At 35.0% G+C, this 18,431-nt stretch overlaps 1 protein-coding gene across 2 annotated transcripts; it reads right to left on the bottom strand.

The window, feature by feature from the left end:
* Positions 1 to 352: 352 nt before the first annotated feature.
* LOC114529232 (centrosomal protein of 135 kDa-like) lies at positions 353 to 16,548 on the bottom strand. 2 transcript variants are annotated; one of them, XM_028550992.1, is made up of 26 exons: positions 15,735 to 16,548; positions 13,372 to 13,500; positions 12,563 to 12,778; positions 12,073 to 12,138; positions 11,745 to 11,895; positions 11,182 to 11,246; positions 10,600 to 10,740; positions 10,002 to 10,124; positions 9,612 to 9,704; positions 9,147 to 9,209; positions 8,427 to 8,597; positions 8,151 to 8,228; positions 7,778 to 8,045; positions 7,409 to 7,563; positions 6,557 to 6,612; positions 6,012 to 6,180; positions 5,821 to 5,931; positions 5,531 to 5,716; positions 3,521 to 3,619; positions 3,188 to 3,298; positions 2,836 to 2,889; positions 2,674 to 2,736; positions 2,415 to 2,500; positions 1,843 to 1,947; positions 1,488 to 1,537; positions 353 to 1,043 (listed from the first exon to the last, which is right to left on the bottom strand). In XM_028550992.1, the coding sequence occupies exons 1-26, from the start codon at positions 16,428 to 16,430 to the stop codon at positions 892 to 894; spliced, it is 3,657 nt and encodes a 1,218-aa protein (XP_028406793.1). In that variant the 5' UTR covers positions 16,431 to 16,548; the 3' UTR covers positions 353 to 891. The 2 variants fall into 2 exon arrangements, with proteins under 2 accessions (XP_028406793.1, XP_028406798.1); XM_028550997.1 differs by lacking the exons at positions 353 to 1,043; positions 1,488 to 1,537; positions 1,843 to 1,947; ... (3 more) ...; positions 3,188 to 3,298; positions 3,521 to 3,619 and adding an exon at positions 4,388 to 4,553.
* Between the last annotated feature and the right edge of the window lie 1,883 nt (positions 16,549 to 18,431).

Here is an 18,431-nt window from a genome sequence, read left to right on the forward strand (position 1 = left end):
AGCGGCCACTACGTATTTACTGCTATTCTGCTAGAAGTAAGAGCTGAATAATAATCATGGAAGTCGACACGCACCTCGCGAGAATTGTGTACGTTTTACGTTCTCAATGTCAGCAAATTTTCGGTATAATATATCATTTATAGACCCTCCACTCGTGGTATTCGTCAGTAATGACATTTCCCAAATCCCTCTATTTCCCAATTAAGTCCGCCTCCCTTTCACCCATCAAAGTGATCAAACCACAAACCACCAGAGATTTATCTTTTTGTGATTATCACTTTTGTGATTATCAACTCACAGGCTGTTGAATGTTATAAAATAATACAAAATATAAATTATATATGACTGATAATTTACACTGTTTTAAAGCGAAACCTATACGATGTTCTAGATACACATCTGTATAAATTTGCACCTGTTGGGCTGGACTATTTTTAAGAAGTTATACAAACAAAAGTATTTCTAATCAAGGACCATTGAAAAAAATCTTGTCGCGTCCAGAAGTCAATTGGATCCAGCAAAGTTGGATCGTGTGAACAGACCTAAAAATCTTCATTGGGAACTAGTATTTCCTCGAATTTCTAAAATTTGCCTTTAATCTTCTTACTACCGCATGGAGTGTTTATATTTCAAGTTACGTATCTCAGAATACAAACGCCCGTTCCATCGTCATCACTCTGAGAGAAACACGCTAAATTATTTTCGCAAAGGCCTGCCTACCAGCTACCAAAAGGGAGAAAGATTATAGAAAATGAGAAAACGAACATTAAGAATGTTGACGAGTCGCTCGGTCTTCCATTTTCCAGCACAACGTGGCATATTTAAGCGAGCTAACTATAGATATTGCCTATTTTAAACAGGCAAATTATACCTATTTTTACATGGATCTATTTACAAGGCTTTATCGATGTGGTTTATTGGTGATATGACGCTTTCGTGACGAGTACCAAGGAATGATAGCGGTGATGATCTTCCTCGAGGCAAGGTCTGCAAGAAATCGCTGTCACTACTGCGATCACGGTCCACAGAACGTTTGCTGGAAACTATATATTAGAAGAACAACCATAGGAATATTACATTTTATGCTTAGCGATCACTGACGTCACTGAACTCACAACGCAACTGGACTAACTTTTATTATTTCAAAAATATTTATTGGAATTTTTATGGAACAACATACAAATTGAAACAGAAGCTGTATCGCAAACAGCAGCTTTGTGGACGATAGTGGGTATGTAGGTGTCGATAATTTCAAAGCGGGTGTGCCTTGCAGCGAGTAAAATCTATTTGGAATGTATAAAAGTTATGTTTTCACTGATTTATTGCATGAGTAATTAGCTTGAGTCATACTTGACATTTTGCGGCCAAACTTGGCAATTATTCTAATTTCGGTATGCTCTTTTTAGCTGTAATGATTTATTTCTTTCTTGTTACCTAAATCGTAAGTTGGTCTATTATGCACAAGGTCCATTAAATCTAATATATACCTGTTTTTCCCGATTTGACTGGTGCTGACCTTCTCCTAGCTTCTCTCTCCCTGAAAATAAAAAATAACCTCACTACAAAGCTGTGGCCATACATCCCCCCACCCCCAAGTATCTACAGATCAGATTCTGTAACGAAGACTTTTCAATCTCGTTCTTCGAGCCCGCAATTTCTTCTGGCGAAATATAACTAAATAAATAACATTAAGCGTGCGAAACTTCTAACTTAAATCGACACTACTGATGTTATTACTTTACTTGAATTCATAATGCAATGTTTGGTAACAAAACGTCGTCAAATCAAATTCCGCTGTTATTCCCTTTAAAAATCTTTTCAATATACAGTACTTCCACATACTTCTCGTATTTTTCTGAGATTAGTTGTTTCCGTAAATCGCTGACTTCACTTGATAATCTCTCGGATGTTGTCCTCAACGTATCCAGTTCTCGCTTCTGCAAGATCCTGTAAAAAAATAATAAATAAAAAGAATCATTATTTACCATGAAATTAACCACGAAGAGCAATATACTGATAATTATGACATATGTGAAACCCATTGGCATTGGTGAAACCTCGTAAAACAATCGAACTAGACATGTCCTGACAATTCCATACTTTATATAGGGAAAATGCTGCTATATCAGCATTTATTTTCCCAGTTTGCGAAAGAGTATTACGGAATGTTACTATGCCATACGCTGTATGCATGTATACATACTGTACCGTCAGCTGGTACCACATGCAGTGATTTAGATATACCTCGAATGAACTGGCATGCGTATATACGTTTACTATTGCATGAGTTAAGCTGTAAGTACTGCATGAGGTTATATGGGTTCAATAGACAAATATTGAAGCCTTGAGCATAAGAACGCGTCTATATGATGAGGACAAATTGTACATGCATGTTATAGAGGAATACCACGTACTTTTCTTTATCAGTAGTTGAAAGCCTGGATCGAAGCTGGTCAACTTCATCAAGAGTATCCTCCAATGATTCCTTGTCCAAATACTCCTGCATACGTTAGATAGAATAACTCAGGAAAATTTGCATATATTTTAGATATTAAAAAATTGGAATATGTTTTTTTAGAGGAACGGCCAGTGCTGCCCGACGTTGGAACAAACGAAAAGAAATAAATGGATAAATACAGACATTTTTATTTCATTCATAATTTAATGACTAACCCTGCTTCTTGTTGCAGAGAGTATACCCTCGAGGTTTTCAACATTTGACTTCTCACGAAACACCTAAATAAGATACATTGCATTCATTAGATGACTATCTAAACACCCCATGCATGTTGACAAATCGGAAAGGGTCAACTATACTTAATATACTATGTATACCTGGGACTTTAACGTATCAATTTCTTCTTGAGCATCATTAAACATTTGTTGTAGCTATAGGCAATGGTAGAAAAAGGGTTTTTTAGAAGGAACGAATATGGAGAATTAAAAGGACAAACAATTCTTTCAATGCAAAGTATACGGCTCTACAGCTGCATGTAGATTATAACGAAGAATTGACACAACTGAAACCAATCAAATAAGCAAGTAAAGGAAAAGCCTTGTGAAACATGGCGAGAACATAAGGAGATTCCATTCATCAATGGAACAAGGCTGTAAACGTGGTGTAGAAATGCCGCACGATATATAAATATAACTATATGCATACATTCATTCATTTCAGTTTAATTACCTCATCTTTATCCATTGATTTCGATGTAAGTTGCTTAGTCAATGAATCTCGCATCTGATCGAGCTTTACACAAAGTTCACGGACTGCAGATAGATCAGCAAGTAAACCTTCCTGTGGCAAAAGATGTACTCACATTCTCAGTTGAGATCGAAAAATGAACGACCGACTCTGCATGGCATTTTGGTCTAATGTACTAAAACGACCAATTTCGACACAAAGAAAACAATTCCCAAATAACAAAAATCAATATAATTGCACGAGTTGAATAGAATGCCTTGAGCCAAGGATCGAAATCGACTAATACTCAACAACTCATTTTGAGGTTACATATACCTTTTCCTCGTCACTTTGCCTTAGCTGTTCTTCCATCGATTGCAGAGATTTTGTCAAATTAGATAGTTGAACTTCGTAAGATTTCTCATTCAATGTACGCTGCAGATAAAAATTGGAGTGCATGCAAATATATAATGTAGGAGCAAATCTGCAAATCTTACAATCCTAAAAAAGTTTATTTGGCATAAATCATATCATGAATTTTGGCAAGTTATAGATGTGAAGAATTTTTGGATACTTATACAGGCAATTTGTAATGCCCTTGCTCTCACATGCATGTCTATATGCATGGTGGAATCTTAAAGTGCTATTGAAAAAATCTGCCTAAATTTAAGCAAGATTCTGCCAGAGCAACATCCATACCCAACATCGATACCCTGTTACGAAGTTGCCACCCTCTGGCCTAAATCTAACCATTCATAAAAGGCTAGACAAATTATTTCATTCGTCAAATATATCCGTATAGCTATGCTTTGGACGTTAATTGAACCTTTCGGTTTCAAGGTTTTTTATTATAACATTTTAATTTCCTTGCATGCATGATATCCGTAAGAATTGAGATTAAAATCACAAAATATAATACTACAAAAATTCAAAGACATTTATGCAGGTTATTGAACAAATATATTAATATAAAATTATATATAAAGTTTTACCTGTCGGGAAGACAGTGACGTTTTGTGGTTTAATTAAAACAGATTTTAATATAGAAATAAAAGCTTATTATTTATTCATTTATACTTTTGTTTTTTTTGAACAAGTTATATATTGAATTAACTTATATACATAATTATAAATTATAGAGAATAATTGTTATATTGTCTATTTTATGGAAATAATTTAGGTCTTAATTTTTAACTGTTATAGACGGGGGAATAACTTAATATAACCACTTTCCTGATATAGATTATATTGCCATTATATACATCCCCACCCAATCCGCGTTTAGATAATTCATTTCTTAAAATGTTATATTTTTGTTTTATGAGTTAATTTTCTTTAATATTCTTGATTGACTCCACTTTGCCATAAGCTGTAACATATTAAGTTACTTAATTTAAGACAACAGATAGAGCTTGAGAAGTGTTGCTGACTTGTATGTTTATATATATATATGGACTACTCCAAAATACTCAAGGCATGTATGCGTTCCTTGCTTATTCAAATTAGGGTGCACCATTCCAAAAAATTAGGAGGAAGTGTGAAAAATATGACAGGCGATTGTATAAGTATAGCCGCCGCAAGAGGAGCATAACAAAAATCATACAAACTCTTGTATACGTGCCTTGTTATGGTGGGAGTTGCGGGAACATAACAATTGTCACGACAGGCATGCAGACCAAGTAATAGACCTTATACATAATGACGTATCAAGCCTAATGCCTGCAGAGAATTCTGGTTTTAGCAGTCACAGCGAAAAATTCAAGCTTAAAAATTTCCCGCCGTGACTACTGAGACCAGAATTCCTTGCAGGTGTCACGGCTTGTTACGTCATTATGCATAAAGTCTATTGGGTAGGAGGAAGTAAAGATAAATGATATAGACCATCGAAACATTATGGGCGGTACATTGGAAGAAAGGCCTCAAAACTTTAAAAAGCTCAGTACAGTAAGCCTGTTTTAACTTGGCAAATTTGTTAAATTGCACAAAACGAAACAGGAAGATATTGCAATCACGATAACGCGAATTAGCTACGTCGGGGTATAATCCCTTCAAAGGAGGTTTCAACTTCACCATTTCGCCTGTTATTATAGACAAAATACTTCATTGCAACCAAGCTACTAGCGGCACGTTAAAGTTTTTCAATAGCAAAATATTTTAAAACCAAATATTTTACAAAAATGTCGAAAACAAAGCATGAAAATATTTAATTCTCAGAATACTTATTATCCCAGCACAAATCGTGTTCTATACACTCTTCGTGAAGAATGGCCAGTGGATAAAAGATAAATAAGGGCCAAAGAAAATGACTGCGTGCCAGTAAAACGTATATCAAGAATTTCCACCAACCTGGTCAAGTTCAACTTGTAAACTCCTCAATCTTTCCCTGAGTTCAAGATCGTCTTGCATTTTTTGTCTTAGCTCAGTCTTGTAATTGCTTACTTGTCCCTCAGATACACGAGCGTCGGTCACCAACTTCTCAGCTTCACTGCTTAACGCACGGAACTGTTCCAGAAGTTCTTCTTTTTCGAGGTCCTACACCACAATATATATATATATATCGTATTCGGGTTCTTTTCACTTTACGCATTATTCTCGACTGTGCACAATAGAGAAAAGACACTACAGCCGTACAGTACCTTTTGTGCCAGCAATTCTTCAAATCTTGCAACCTGTGTTGTATACTCCCTGATTTGTATTTTGAGAGTTTCTTGCTCCTGTAAAGATTGTTCCAACTCTTGATGGACAGCCTAAAAATATTTGCGGGGGAAAATGAGTAATCGTCATCCACGGGTCCTCGTTAGGGACAGAATATTGATTCTATACTCACCTGATTCTCGGCCGTCATAGTGACGAGATCTTCCTGCACCCTCTTGTTCTCCCTACTAACAGCATCGCGTAATCTCGTTGTCTCACCCAAATCATCGTCCTTTCTGTCCATATCACGTTTCAATGTTTTGATTTCTCGCTGTTTTTGATCTACCTCGCTCAGAGCATGCCTGAAATAACAGAAATTTATTGTAAATGAGCTAAGTGGAAGAATAATGCAACGGGAAAGAAGAGTTGTAAATTAGATTCAGGGCGTTTATATATATATATAAGCGCCCTGATCAGATTACATATTTTTGCGTGTTTTGCCTCGCTTAATATTCCTTATGTTCTTTAAAGTTTTGCATGGTGTTTTTAAAATAGTTGTTATATGTTTGTAATATACACCATGTAATTTATTTAATTATTTCTAAGCTTCATCCGGGTCATCATGAGAGAAAAGTTTTAATTACAAATTAGCGATGTGTTTCACATATGTATTCATATTCCTAATGTAGGATATTCCATGCATCAAGAGCTTTCAGTGTATGATTTTGATGTACTTACTGTAATTTGGCTTCTAAGTCATCAATGGTCAGTTTCAACTCATTTTCATTCTTGTCCTGAAAAAACACCTTTGAATGTTTTAACATGTCGACCAGAAAAATATTGACCAAAAAACAATTCGATTTTGGGTGAAAGTAGAAAACAATAAAAGTAAGTAAAGTGATTATAAAGCAAGATCGACAGTAACAAAAAGTGAAAGTAGCGTAAAAAATAGGAAATGTAAACAGCAAAATTAAGGTAAAGTAAAGTTGAAGTGACTGAAATTATAGTAAAAGTGAAGTGGAACTAAAATACGATAGTAAAATCTTTTCAAAAAGTGAAAGTAAAAGCAGCGTATAAGTAAAACGAAAATCAACGCAAGTGAAAGTGAAATAAAAGCAAAAACGAAGACTGCATTCTTATATAAGACTAGGTTTCTTAGTTATTTCGAGTGTTGAGAATAATATCGAACGAGTTAGCGCAGAGAACGAGTTAGATATCATTCTCGACACGAGAAATAAATTCCATATTTTCATTATCTATTTAAATTGGATATTACTAAAATAAATTTCCCGTTAAAGTGAAAGAATAAGAATGAAGTGAAAGAAAGGTAATCTTTAAACACGACGAAGTAAACGTGCAGTAAAAATATGGTGATGGAGTAAAGTAAAGTAGCTAAAGTGAAGGTAGATGAAAGTGGGATGAGACGAAAAAGAGGACGGAGAGGGATGACCTATGAATGGAATACTCAATTAGCCATAAATGATGGCCCAAATGTGTTGATGGCACTGAATGTTTCGTGTAATCTATGGTTACTTCTTATAGTAGCTCCTCCCGCATTGTACTCGGTGCGAACCTCGCAGTTAAATGTACCTGTTTTGTACGTCGTGCTTCAAGTGCCATAACACGTTCCGTTTTTTCGTCAACCTGTTGCTGTAAATTATCTTTCTCGATATCGAGAGACTTGACTGTACCACGCAGTTTGACGATATCTTGTCGTAAAGCTGAATTTACTTTCTCCATCTCGTCTTAAAGAGAAACAACTGGTCATATTACTTCTTATCAAGGAAACAGAAAAAGGTAACTTGACGGTAGTATACTAGTACTCTGTCTCCCGAATTTATACAATCTACGGTTCGTATCATTGGGGACGTCTATTTTCGATTAATTCATTTACTTGTAGCTATACATTGATAGGTATAACCAGAGCGGGCAGCATGAATGGAATTTAGATGCATTTACCTATCCTTTCTTCCATGCTTTCTAATTTTTCATCGTTCTCTCTAAGGTCATCATTTTTCCTAGCCAGCTGACGTTGACAGTCTTCAACGGACCTCTCAGCTTGTTCTGCAATCAACCTCATTTTGTTTGCCTCGGCCTCTCTTTCGAGCGTGGTATCACGACAGGACACGAACTTCGACGATGTTTGCCGAAGTTGTTCGTCCAAATCGGAAACGCTTTTCTTGAGCGACGCAACTTTCATCTCAGCATCCCGTTTATCTTTCTCGAGCTACAACAGTAGAAATAAACAATATAAAATTAGAAAACGTGAACATTAACAGGAAAAGAGTTTTGCATCAAGTTTATTCTGTGCCAAACTACTACAGTTTATTACCTTCTCTAACGCAGATTCTAAATCTGCAATGCTTTGTTGATGTCTTCGTCTTTCTGAAACAGCACTGTCCGTTCTGACCTAAAACCCAATTTAGATACTGACTTAAGATCTGCGAGCGAAATGTCTCTCAAACTCAATTTAGGAGGACAATATTCCAGCGGTATTTTTACTATTCTCGTTCTATTTTTGGTTAGTTTCAGAAGTTATGCGTAAGTACGGTCAACTTTTTAGTATTCGTTGTGATGAACGTATATTTATAAAAAATTAAGAACTAACTTTCAGCTGTTCCTGTAGCGATTCAACCTCGCTGGAAGCTCTCCTTAGATCAGCCAATGCTTCGTCTCTCTCAGCCTCGACCCGAGATATTATTGACGATACTGTCCGTGAAGGCGAGGGAGACCTGGATCTAGTTACTTGGCGTCTTAATCTCTGAATTTCTTCAGTTGCCTACAAGGCATAGACGCAAACGTTAAAATGACATAACTCACAAAGTCAATAATCACAATGAGTATTGCAGAGCTGCGGAATTGCGAATATGCGATACTGCGGGCGCAATCAAGCCGGAGGATAGACTCCGCTAGGTTCTAATGTATAACGGGGAACCCTTCTCTGGGAGGAAGTTCAACGTGAGGTCTATCTAAGCTTCGGGGGATCAGTGAGGGGATATACAATACATTCTTATATGTTTTGAAAGAAACATTGCTGCCACCCTAGCTTAAACATCTTGTGTATGGGACTGCAAAAGCAATAATAGTAACAAACCAGCAGTATACTTATCGAGATTTAAAGAGAAAGATTGAACGCAGTTTATAGGGATTAATGACTAATTTGAACAAAATTGCTAAGTTTACAACCTGGAGTGCTTTATTTTTCTGCCTTAAGACTGTACAAAGCTCAACTGATCGAGTTTATTCTATCGGGATATAACTACCCATTGTTATACTCGTAGTTTTACTTCAATGCTCAAAATTAGGAAATAAACATCAACATAAATACCTGTTCATATAGTAATTGTACACTGTCTCGGTCGCTTACAACTGTTTTGACATTTTCTTGGATCTGATATTATAGCAAAGAAGATAATCAACTGCAGCGTTGAGTATAGATGGGGTGCACAAAAACAATGATTTGAACTATCAAAATTTACTAACAAAGAAGACATGTTGAGGTATATTAGTCGGTAATATTTGAACGCACAACAAAAAACATGCATATACTAAGTGTATGCAAAGGCAATTCCTGAACAATAGGTGAAAAACCAACATCCATTGTGCTAAGAGTTCTTAAAGGGTTTTAGTTGGTATATACAAGCATTTTACCATATAAAACGAGAACTTTTCAAAATTTGGAACTTTTGAGCATAAATCGAGGAATTTCAGGTTAGGGTTAGGGTTAGGGTTAGGGTCGGAATAAAAAAAATACATGCTATATGATCGAATCTATACAAGATAATGCACTCACATCAGCAAGATGTTTTTCAAATTTCTCCAGTAACGCTTGAAGATCATCTCTTTCCCTTCTTAATCGAGCAACTTCACTGGTACTACTTGACATCTACACACAAGAAGTAAAATAATGCAATAACAGCAAGGACAGAAAAATCCTCTGAATTGGCTGCATGGTTTTCCATTCCATCAGCATTCAAGTCAACAGGGTTTTTCAAAAGCACTAAATTAATTGGATTACTGCAAATATGAAACAAGTCATGTTCTCTGGTGTACCAATTCATGAATTACGCTCTTCGTTTTGTGAGAATAGAAATTAAAGTACAATAAGTTTATGTACGTTTAATCTTTCCAAGATTATAACGGGTTGAATGTTGGAGCGATGGGCATGTGTACGAAACAGTACCTTTTCTTTACTCGTTGGCGATTTTCCTGCACTTTTCTTCTTACGTAAAGTTTCGTATTCTGTCTTGTAATAATCTCGTTCTTCCTCCATGATCCTTAACATACTTTGCCATCGTGCATCCGACTGCGACAAAAAAAATGTCATGGAAACTCGTCTTATTTTAGTCTCATGGAAATTAGGAGGGTATAGATGATAAAGAGGGTCAGTGGCATGGGGCTGAGAGACGGTTTAGGAGTCCACTGTATGTGCCGTTGATATTATTAAACGCCTGCAAATCAGAAAACGTCCTAGCCTTTGTACAAGCAGTATGGTGGTTATATTAAACGAGCAAACAGGGATTAGCCGAAAGCTATCCTCCTCTGTTTTCTTTTCCGGGTGATTTGAAATGGCGGGAAAGGGCTGGGACTAGTCGTCAAATCTCTATTTCTCGGTTGAAACAACTTTTATCCCTTGAGACATATTTTCACTTGCTTTTAACTTCATTTCAGAGCCATGATATTTATAACTAAACAATCACAAAATTTCAACTAGTCCAATAAAGAAAAACAAAACTAATTTAACTTCCGATTTATCCCTTGTCTGTATGCTATAGATGTACCTTTCCTTTCTTTCGTGGACTAGGTTGAGCAGAATCCACAAGTTTTTTCTTAACCATTTCTTGAAGTGAGGCACATTCTTCCTTGTAATAATCTAGTTGTTTTTCTAAAGACTTGATTACCCCGTCATGTTTAGAAGGTGACTGCAAAACGTGATGCAACATTTTATATACTGATTATAGATGTCCAGATGTCCATATATATGCGATACAATATTTAAGCCATAGAAGCAGGGAAGATAGATACGGTAATCTTATACCAAAGGAAGATACCATAAAATACCATAAAAAAATTTTATACGTTTATATTTAAGGTATTTAACAAAAAAACAGCAACAGTTGGTTAGCATGTTTAATTTAACAAACATATAAAAATAAATGCAAATATTTTATCGCGCATCGGAAATAGAGATGACACTGGAGGTCAATTTCCACCAGCTTTGCTTCAATTTTTGGACATACTTCCTTCAGATATATACGAAGCTCACTTGATGTGACTCAAAACTGGACGAATGGTTTATTATCTAGTTTAATTTATATTATTGTTAAGAAGGATTGGCCCCAAAGTGCAAGCATAAGCATTACCTTGGAAGTCTTGCTTGGCGACTTTTTGGATCTTAATTTTTCCAGACTTATGATTAGGTCATGTTCTGTTAACCAAAGAAATTTAAAGAAAAAATTAATAATAGTAAGAAATTATGCATGTGCGTGTATGTTAGCTATTGAAATCAGTGTTCTTATTAAATTGTGTGGTTAAACCCAGACAATGTTGATACAAATGTACACCAGATATGGAATATGAAAATTAAAAAAAAGCATATATAATTAAACAGGGAGGGGAAACGTATATACCAAATTTGTAAAAAAGTTCATCTTGTTTTCTGACAGGCCATAAAATGAATAAAATTGTTAACTATACAAATCAGAAATACGAATGTCAGCAGTCCAAATAGTCTATACTCCCAGATTAATTAGAGAACAAACAATAAATAAATCGCTATAGTGAAGTTCTTATCCAATGTTCAATTCTAAAATTGTTACTTGTTTGTATCAAAATTCTTCATATATTTGGACACACATTTACTTCTGGGGGTGGGCTGCAGCCCCCTTAGCCCTCCTGCAATTAAACAATAAGTATATTATTGTACCTGAAGATGCCAGTTTTGCATTGCGTTCTCCAAGTCGTACTTTCTCCTCCTCACAATTTTCCAACAATCGTTCCAGTTTATCTTTCTGTTCATCGAGAGATGATACAGCATCGCCAAGCCTTTCACATTCTTCTATACACCGTTGTCGTTCCTGTTTTTCCAAAGTGTCGAATTAAAATTTGGAGTAATAGAAGAAGAGATGAACATATTTTTCAGAAACCATTACATGCAGTTTCCGCGACATATTTAAATAAGCACTTGAACAAACCAACAAAATATTAATATGTTCAATACAAAACATGTTATGTAAAATGACATGAAAAATTACCTTTCGAAGTTCAGCAACTTCTCTTTTGAATTTTTCTAGCTCGATTTCAACATTTCGCAACTCGATCTAAAGACAAATATAAACTTATACACAACGTATTTTATAATATTCCGTTTTTTTACTTTACTTTATTCCGTATTTTGTACTTTATAATATTCCCTATTTGTACTTTATTTCATTCCGTATTTTGTACTTTATATTCCTTATTTGTACTTTTTTATTCCGTATTTTGCGCTTTATAATAATCATATTTGAACACTTTACTAAAAAACCCAGCTTCGATTCAAGTGCTACTTTCTACAATCACTCCGTTTTCACAAAGTTTTGTGATTATGTAGTAAACATACTTTTTCATGCTTTCTTGACCTCTGATTTGTAAAACGTTTTTAATGTTCAAAATTTTAGTATACAGTTGCACGATATCAGGTTTTGAGTACATATTACAGGACATAGAAAAATATATCTTCTCTTAAGTATATCAACACATCACCTTGGCTTCGTCAGCATCTTGCACGGCAATGGTAGCTACTTTATCCCTCTGTTCTTCGGCTACATGTTTTTTCTTTTCCAACTTCTTTATTTTAACTTGAAGTTGTTCATTATCTTCACTAAGATCTTTGATTTGTGATCTGAGTCCATCTCTTGTGTTAGAACTTTCTTTTATTCTTTTCTCCAGATCTTTGTTCGCTTGCTGCAGGTAATCCACCTACAAATTATCATTGATTTTGAAGGACAGCTCGGCTGAGTATACATGCACCAATAGCTAATATAAACCATTTTTTGTAAAACTGCATAGGCGCACATGCAATCGGCGAATGTTAAATTTATAGAAATAAAAATACAAATATACGTGTACCTAGAACTATTCATTCCATGTTCAAAACAATGGATATCCACCCTAACTACAGTGTTTTTTAATCGAAAAATATATCTTTTGCCTACATTTTCACATATTATACGACTTAGTGTAGGACGGGAAAAACACTTTAGCATTAATTATTTCCACAAACTATATATGGTTTTGTCCATACATTTTTTGCATGCAACGACTGTAGTCAACAAACGAATTGACAACATGGTTCGTATCTGTAGACTTTCGCAATGTTCTTTAGCAGATTAAAACACAGTAGAAAAATAGTATCAGAATTGTATAGAATCAGCGTATTTCAAAAGACAAAGGAATATATTGCTTATTTATTGTCAAACCGATGGTAACGATAAATGCCGTCGAACGTAAAATTAGTAACAATGTTTTAATAATAAGGACAATACTACATGTATATATGATCGACATGTTACCTGAACATTGAGATGTGCGACAACTTTATCACTACTATCTTGTCTAGTGTCTTTCATAACGGCATGCAATGGTCGTCCGCCTTCAAGCAAATGACCAAGTCTTTCAATCTCTTTATCGCGATGCTCAACCTGATGATCAAGAAAACAATTGCGAAGAAACGTAGTCGTAGTAAATAGAAAACATATAAAAAACCATAAAAATATACGACATACAAAAATATGCTAAAAAAAATTATCACCCTGCAATGCATCACTGTCAGGGTCGGGGATGTACAAGAGAACCACAGTTTTAATAATTCTCAATCTTAGGTTTATAGGCCCGGAAATTCTACAAATAATTAACGTCTTCCCGGCGAATCGACGGTTACCCTCGCAGATCTATATATACTATTGGCATAAACTAAAGGTCACCGGCATTCGGATCTTTAACAAGATAAAATAGATTATTACAATAATTGCTTTAAAGTGGTATATTTCTAGTATTTCTAGAATTATACGGATGAAATTTCATTCACAAATCGGAATGTTTATTTGAAGTACTAAAATTGCTCCAATAAGGCATAAAACTTTTTTCTCGATAAAGTGTAGGCAGACAATAAGACCTTAGGCAAAGTTCCTTCGTACCTTTCATATAATTCAGAATCGATAATTTTCAGACCCTGGGTCCCCTGAGGCACTCCACTGACTCCAGAAGTCCAGCAACTAGTATTGGTCAGTGAGCTCAATATATAATATAAATTAGAGTAGATACTTATAGAGGTATTGGTTTCCAACTTGATATACACATTAACCCGCGTTGTTAGAGAAAATTTTAGCACCAGTTTAAAAGCACTATAGGTAAATCCTAAGTACCGTTAGCTTATTGCATCAAAATTTTATGGTACAGTACACCGCCTCTGGCTCTGTCAAATATGCTTATGAAAAATCGATTAATTAAACATAGCATGGCATCACAATTCAGGCTATCCAACTGAATACAAAACGTTTAAGAATTTTGCTTAGGGCGCTGCAGCAGCATTCAAGGTTGACCAGTAAGTACAGTAACCACCTAACCCTACACCACTTTTCGATCGTTATTTTTTATTCCAATATACATAAGCTTAAGCAGACAGATATCATAGAATGATATTTACATGGGCAGAGCATTTAGCTTGCCTAATAGTTGTGACATACACAGAAAGAACTGGGCAAGATCATCAGATCATGGTTCAAATATTCGGCATAATATAATTAATTACTTTCATAACATGTTGCAAAAGACTAGAATTGCTCAGGATGTACATATACTAATTAATGCTTTGCAACTGAGTGGCTTTTGTAAATTGTTATTTTTGGCACTTCACACGATTCATGTAAATTCTAGGGCTTAAAGGTTCTTAATTTTGAGTGGAATTATGCTTTTGGCAAGTGCATTGCTCAGTGGCAAGAGCATTGCACCGGCATCGCTAAAGTGTATGTTCAATTCCTGCTGGAGGACCTATAAGTTGACTCATTTTTCCTTCAACTGTTCCTGGCTTGAATGTGAAGTGTGTATTAATTCCACTCGAAATTAAGAATCTTTAAACCCCTTGAATGGCTTTTGGTTATATATTAGATGGAATAGATGCTAAAATATTCTTTTAAAATCCCTGATTGATCCTATGGAGAGACCAACTAGCCCGTAAATACCTCATTAGCTGGAAGATTAAATAATACTAAAAAATTGCATCATCAATATATAACAATTGGCAATATATTAACCAACTGATGCAAATTGTATACTAGCTTGCATGCATCAAATGGTTAATATTTATATGTACTACATCATATAGTACCTTAATTTCACTGAACAAATAATATTGGCAAAATTAATTTTGTCAAGCTAAAATTGGATCATTAAACTACATTAGCTACAAGTTAGAAAATAACTTGCAGTCAAAATGTGCACAACTTAGATATATTTGCCATTATTTAATATGAACCTTTTAAGATTTAGAATTAACATGCAGAATGCAACCAACTAGGTCATCAGCACTGTAGAAAAATACCTCTTAATCTAATTTAGAGTGAGTGGGAAATTTTCTAAAAATCTGTGTTCTCAACAATAGATTACATGCATTGCCTGTCTTTATTTTTAAGTTATTGTTTGGGCATACATGGAATTCTGGAACTCAGCAATCAGCTTTTAGATTTTTAGAGACAGAGCTATGATCTGTCATGAGAAAACTCTCAGACAGAGCAAGAATTCTGAATGCATGAGAAAGAGTGATATATACACAGGTGAATTACGTACAGTAAGCTGATATACCAAATGCTAATCCATTTGGAAACAGGAATCTGATGTGCTGCCTAACAGAAATTATATATATGGGAATGTAACAAACCTGTCTTCTCAATGTTTTGTTTCTTCTTTCCATTGCTTCTCTTTCATTTTCCATTTCATTCATTTTCCCCTGCATTTGCTCAATCCTGCTATCAGCAACATTTAGCAGGTCAGCCACATATGGATCATGTGCATATGAGCTGGCTGACTTTGTTGAACGATCACTGCTACTAAGGGTACTTTTTATATCCATTCGTTGCCTGCGTGTGGGAATCTGTTTCTTTCTGCCCCCAGGAGTTTCCACAACTGCATGCAAATTCTTCTCCTGCAATTCACTAATGCGTAAAGTTTTTTCACTAGAGTCTTTTTCTAAAGCCTTAACTTTATGCACGTACTGTGTGTTCAGGAACTTCAGATCGGCATTCTCGTGTTCTATTTTTCTCAAGGAACTTTTGAGCTCTTTAATAGCATGTTCGCCCTCTTCCTTGGCGCGAATAAGCTGGACGTGAAGATCGTTGTTTTCACGCACAAGTTTTGCATTATCACTTTTGTATGGCTCAGCATTGTCCTCAAAAGTGGTCCTCTCTTTATCTCGTTTACTGAGCTGAAGTTTAACATTTTTTAAGCTTTCTGTAGTATGCACAAGATCTGTAAATAATTTCTCCACAAGTGGCACCGACTCAATACCCAAAGCTTGTCTGTAGCCAAGTTGGTCCAAGCGCTTTCGCAGATTTGTAAACTTACGATCGGTCATCATGGATGAATTTAAGATAGAATATAACTAAATTAAGCGTTGTGGCATGTTAATTCTTCCATTACGGTTTGTTTATAGCCGTTAGATAGCTTTGTTTGCATGTATTCGATAAGAAAATCGAAGGACGCTACATTATTGGCATTACGAATTAATTAACTACGCATGCGTGAGATTTGAATTTGCCTCCGAAAAAGATGAGCCGACAACGATGGGGTCAGTGGATGGGGTCAGGTAAGGATCAACTAGAATACTTTATCTTAATTCAAAAAAAAAAAGTAATAGATAATATTACAATTCTAAATAAAAGTTATTTACAATATGTTGATAAAAAAATTAAAATATGTATATAGACCAATTGCGAAACTTAGTAACCGCGCCTTCGCTCAACATGGAAAGGAGGCTTATTATGCAAAAAACAATATTTGTATTTTTTGTAGTACAAAGCTATTCGCCGAGTTATATGCCGTTTTTCGCCTTTGTTTTACATATTTTTCGATTCCTTTCAGCTTGGTTTCATCGTTGTTATCATAGTTTTCAGGTTAGGAAGTTTTGCCTTTCAATTGAGGCGTTTTGGGGGTATTTTCATTAATCTTTTCGGCTGCTTTCGTCGGGGAAATATAGAAAAGGCCGACACAAACTCAGGTAAAAGTTTAGTTTTTCGAAACTATTTCGTCTCAAGTTTTGAAAATGTATTTCATTTTTCTCCCTCTTATTTGTGCAAAATTTGGCGATATATGTTTGCTGCAAAATCTATGTTTTTAATGTCAAAAATTATTGAAAAGTCACGATCGAACAAACCACCATGTTCACATTTCTCATCTAAAATTTTTTTATACCAATTTTATCGATCGATAAGATGTAATTTGACAGCAATTTTTTAGCTCAGCAAAAAAAATAGTAGAAATCTGTTAAGATAAAGATCTATAAGAGATAAAATAAGCAACGGAGTTTTATGTTTATTATCCCTGTGTATATAGACTACAGAGTACAGTACATGTGATGTGATGCCGACTGAAAAGCAAAACAACTCTTCAACTTGGCGCACATGCATGACATGGATAGTAAAATACTTATAAGTTATAACCAAAACATAATATCATTGTCTATTTTGAATTGCCATTTGAATATTCCTTTTCCGGCAATAACATACTATAAAGGTAGCCACAATGCGAGCTGCAGCGTTTTTTAAGATACACCTTTACATGATGGCAAAGCCGAAAGCGAAAAATATTTAAACCAGAGTTTTTCCGTTTACGATGGTGAACGGGATCCTTTCCTTTTCAAGTATTCCTGGTTAACCCTTATTAAACATCTATTGCATGGTAGTAGATAGAAAGAATAGTGTTTTGTACTAACAAAAATGCAGAATGCATTCGATGCATTCGAATTCGACTTTTATAAAATTCGGCCTTCAGGTCGGCATGCAAGCTATGCATCGTCTATACTTTATTAAAACGAAAATAAACAAAAACATTTCAGTCAGTTACTTTTGACCATTTTAACAGTATTACTGTGGTATAAAGAAAAAAAATGCAGTGATATTTGTGAATGAATTTGAATAAATGAAGCCATTTCAGTCATCAGGTTTGAAAATTATATAATCTGACTGTCACTTTTCAATAATTTTTGACATAAAAAAACATAGATTTTGCACCAAATATATATCGCCAAATTTTGCACAAATAAGAGGGAGAAAAATGAAATACATTTTCAAAACTTGAGACGAAATAGTTTGGAAAAACTAAATTTTTACCTGAGTTTGTGTCGGCCTTTTCCATACTTCCCCGACGAAAGCAGCCGAAAAGATTAATGAAAACACCACAAAAACGCCTCAATTGAAAGGCAAAACTTCCTAACCTGAAAACTATGATAACAACGATAAAACCAAGCTGAAAGGTATCGAAAAATATGTAAAACAAAGGCGAAAAACGGCATATAACTCGGCGAATAGCTTTGTACTACAAAAAATACAAATATTGTTTTTTGCATAATAAGCCTCGTTTC

The sequence above is a fragment of the Dendronephthya gigantea genome, unplaced genomic scaffold (genome assembly GCF_004324835.1).
Source record: "Dendronephthya gigantea isolate DGI-Jeju-01 unplaced genomic scaffold, DenGig_1.0 000001F, whole genome shotgun sequence".
NCBI classification, from domain to species: Eukaryota; Metazoa; Cnidaria; class Anthozoa; order Malacalcyonacea; family Nephtheidae; genus Dendronephthya; species Dendronephthya gigantea.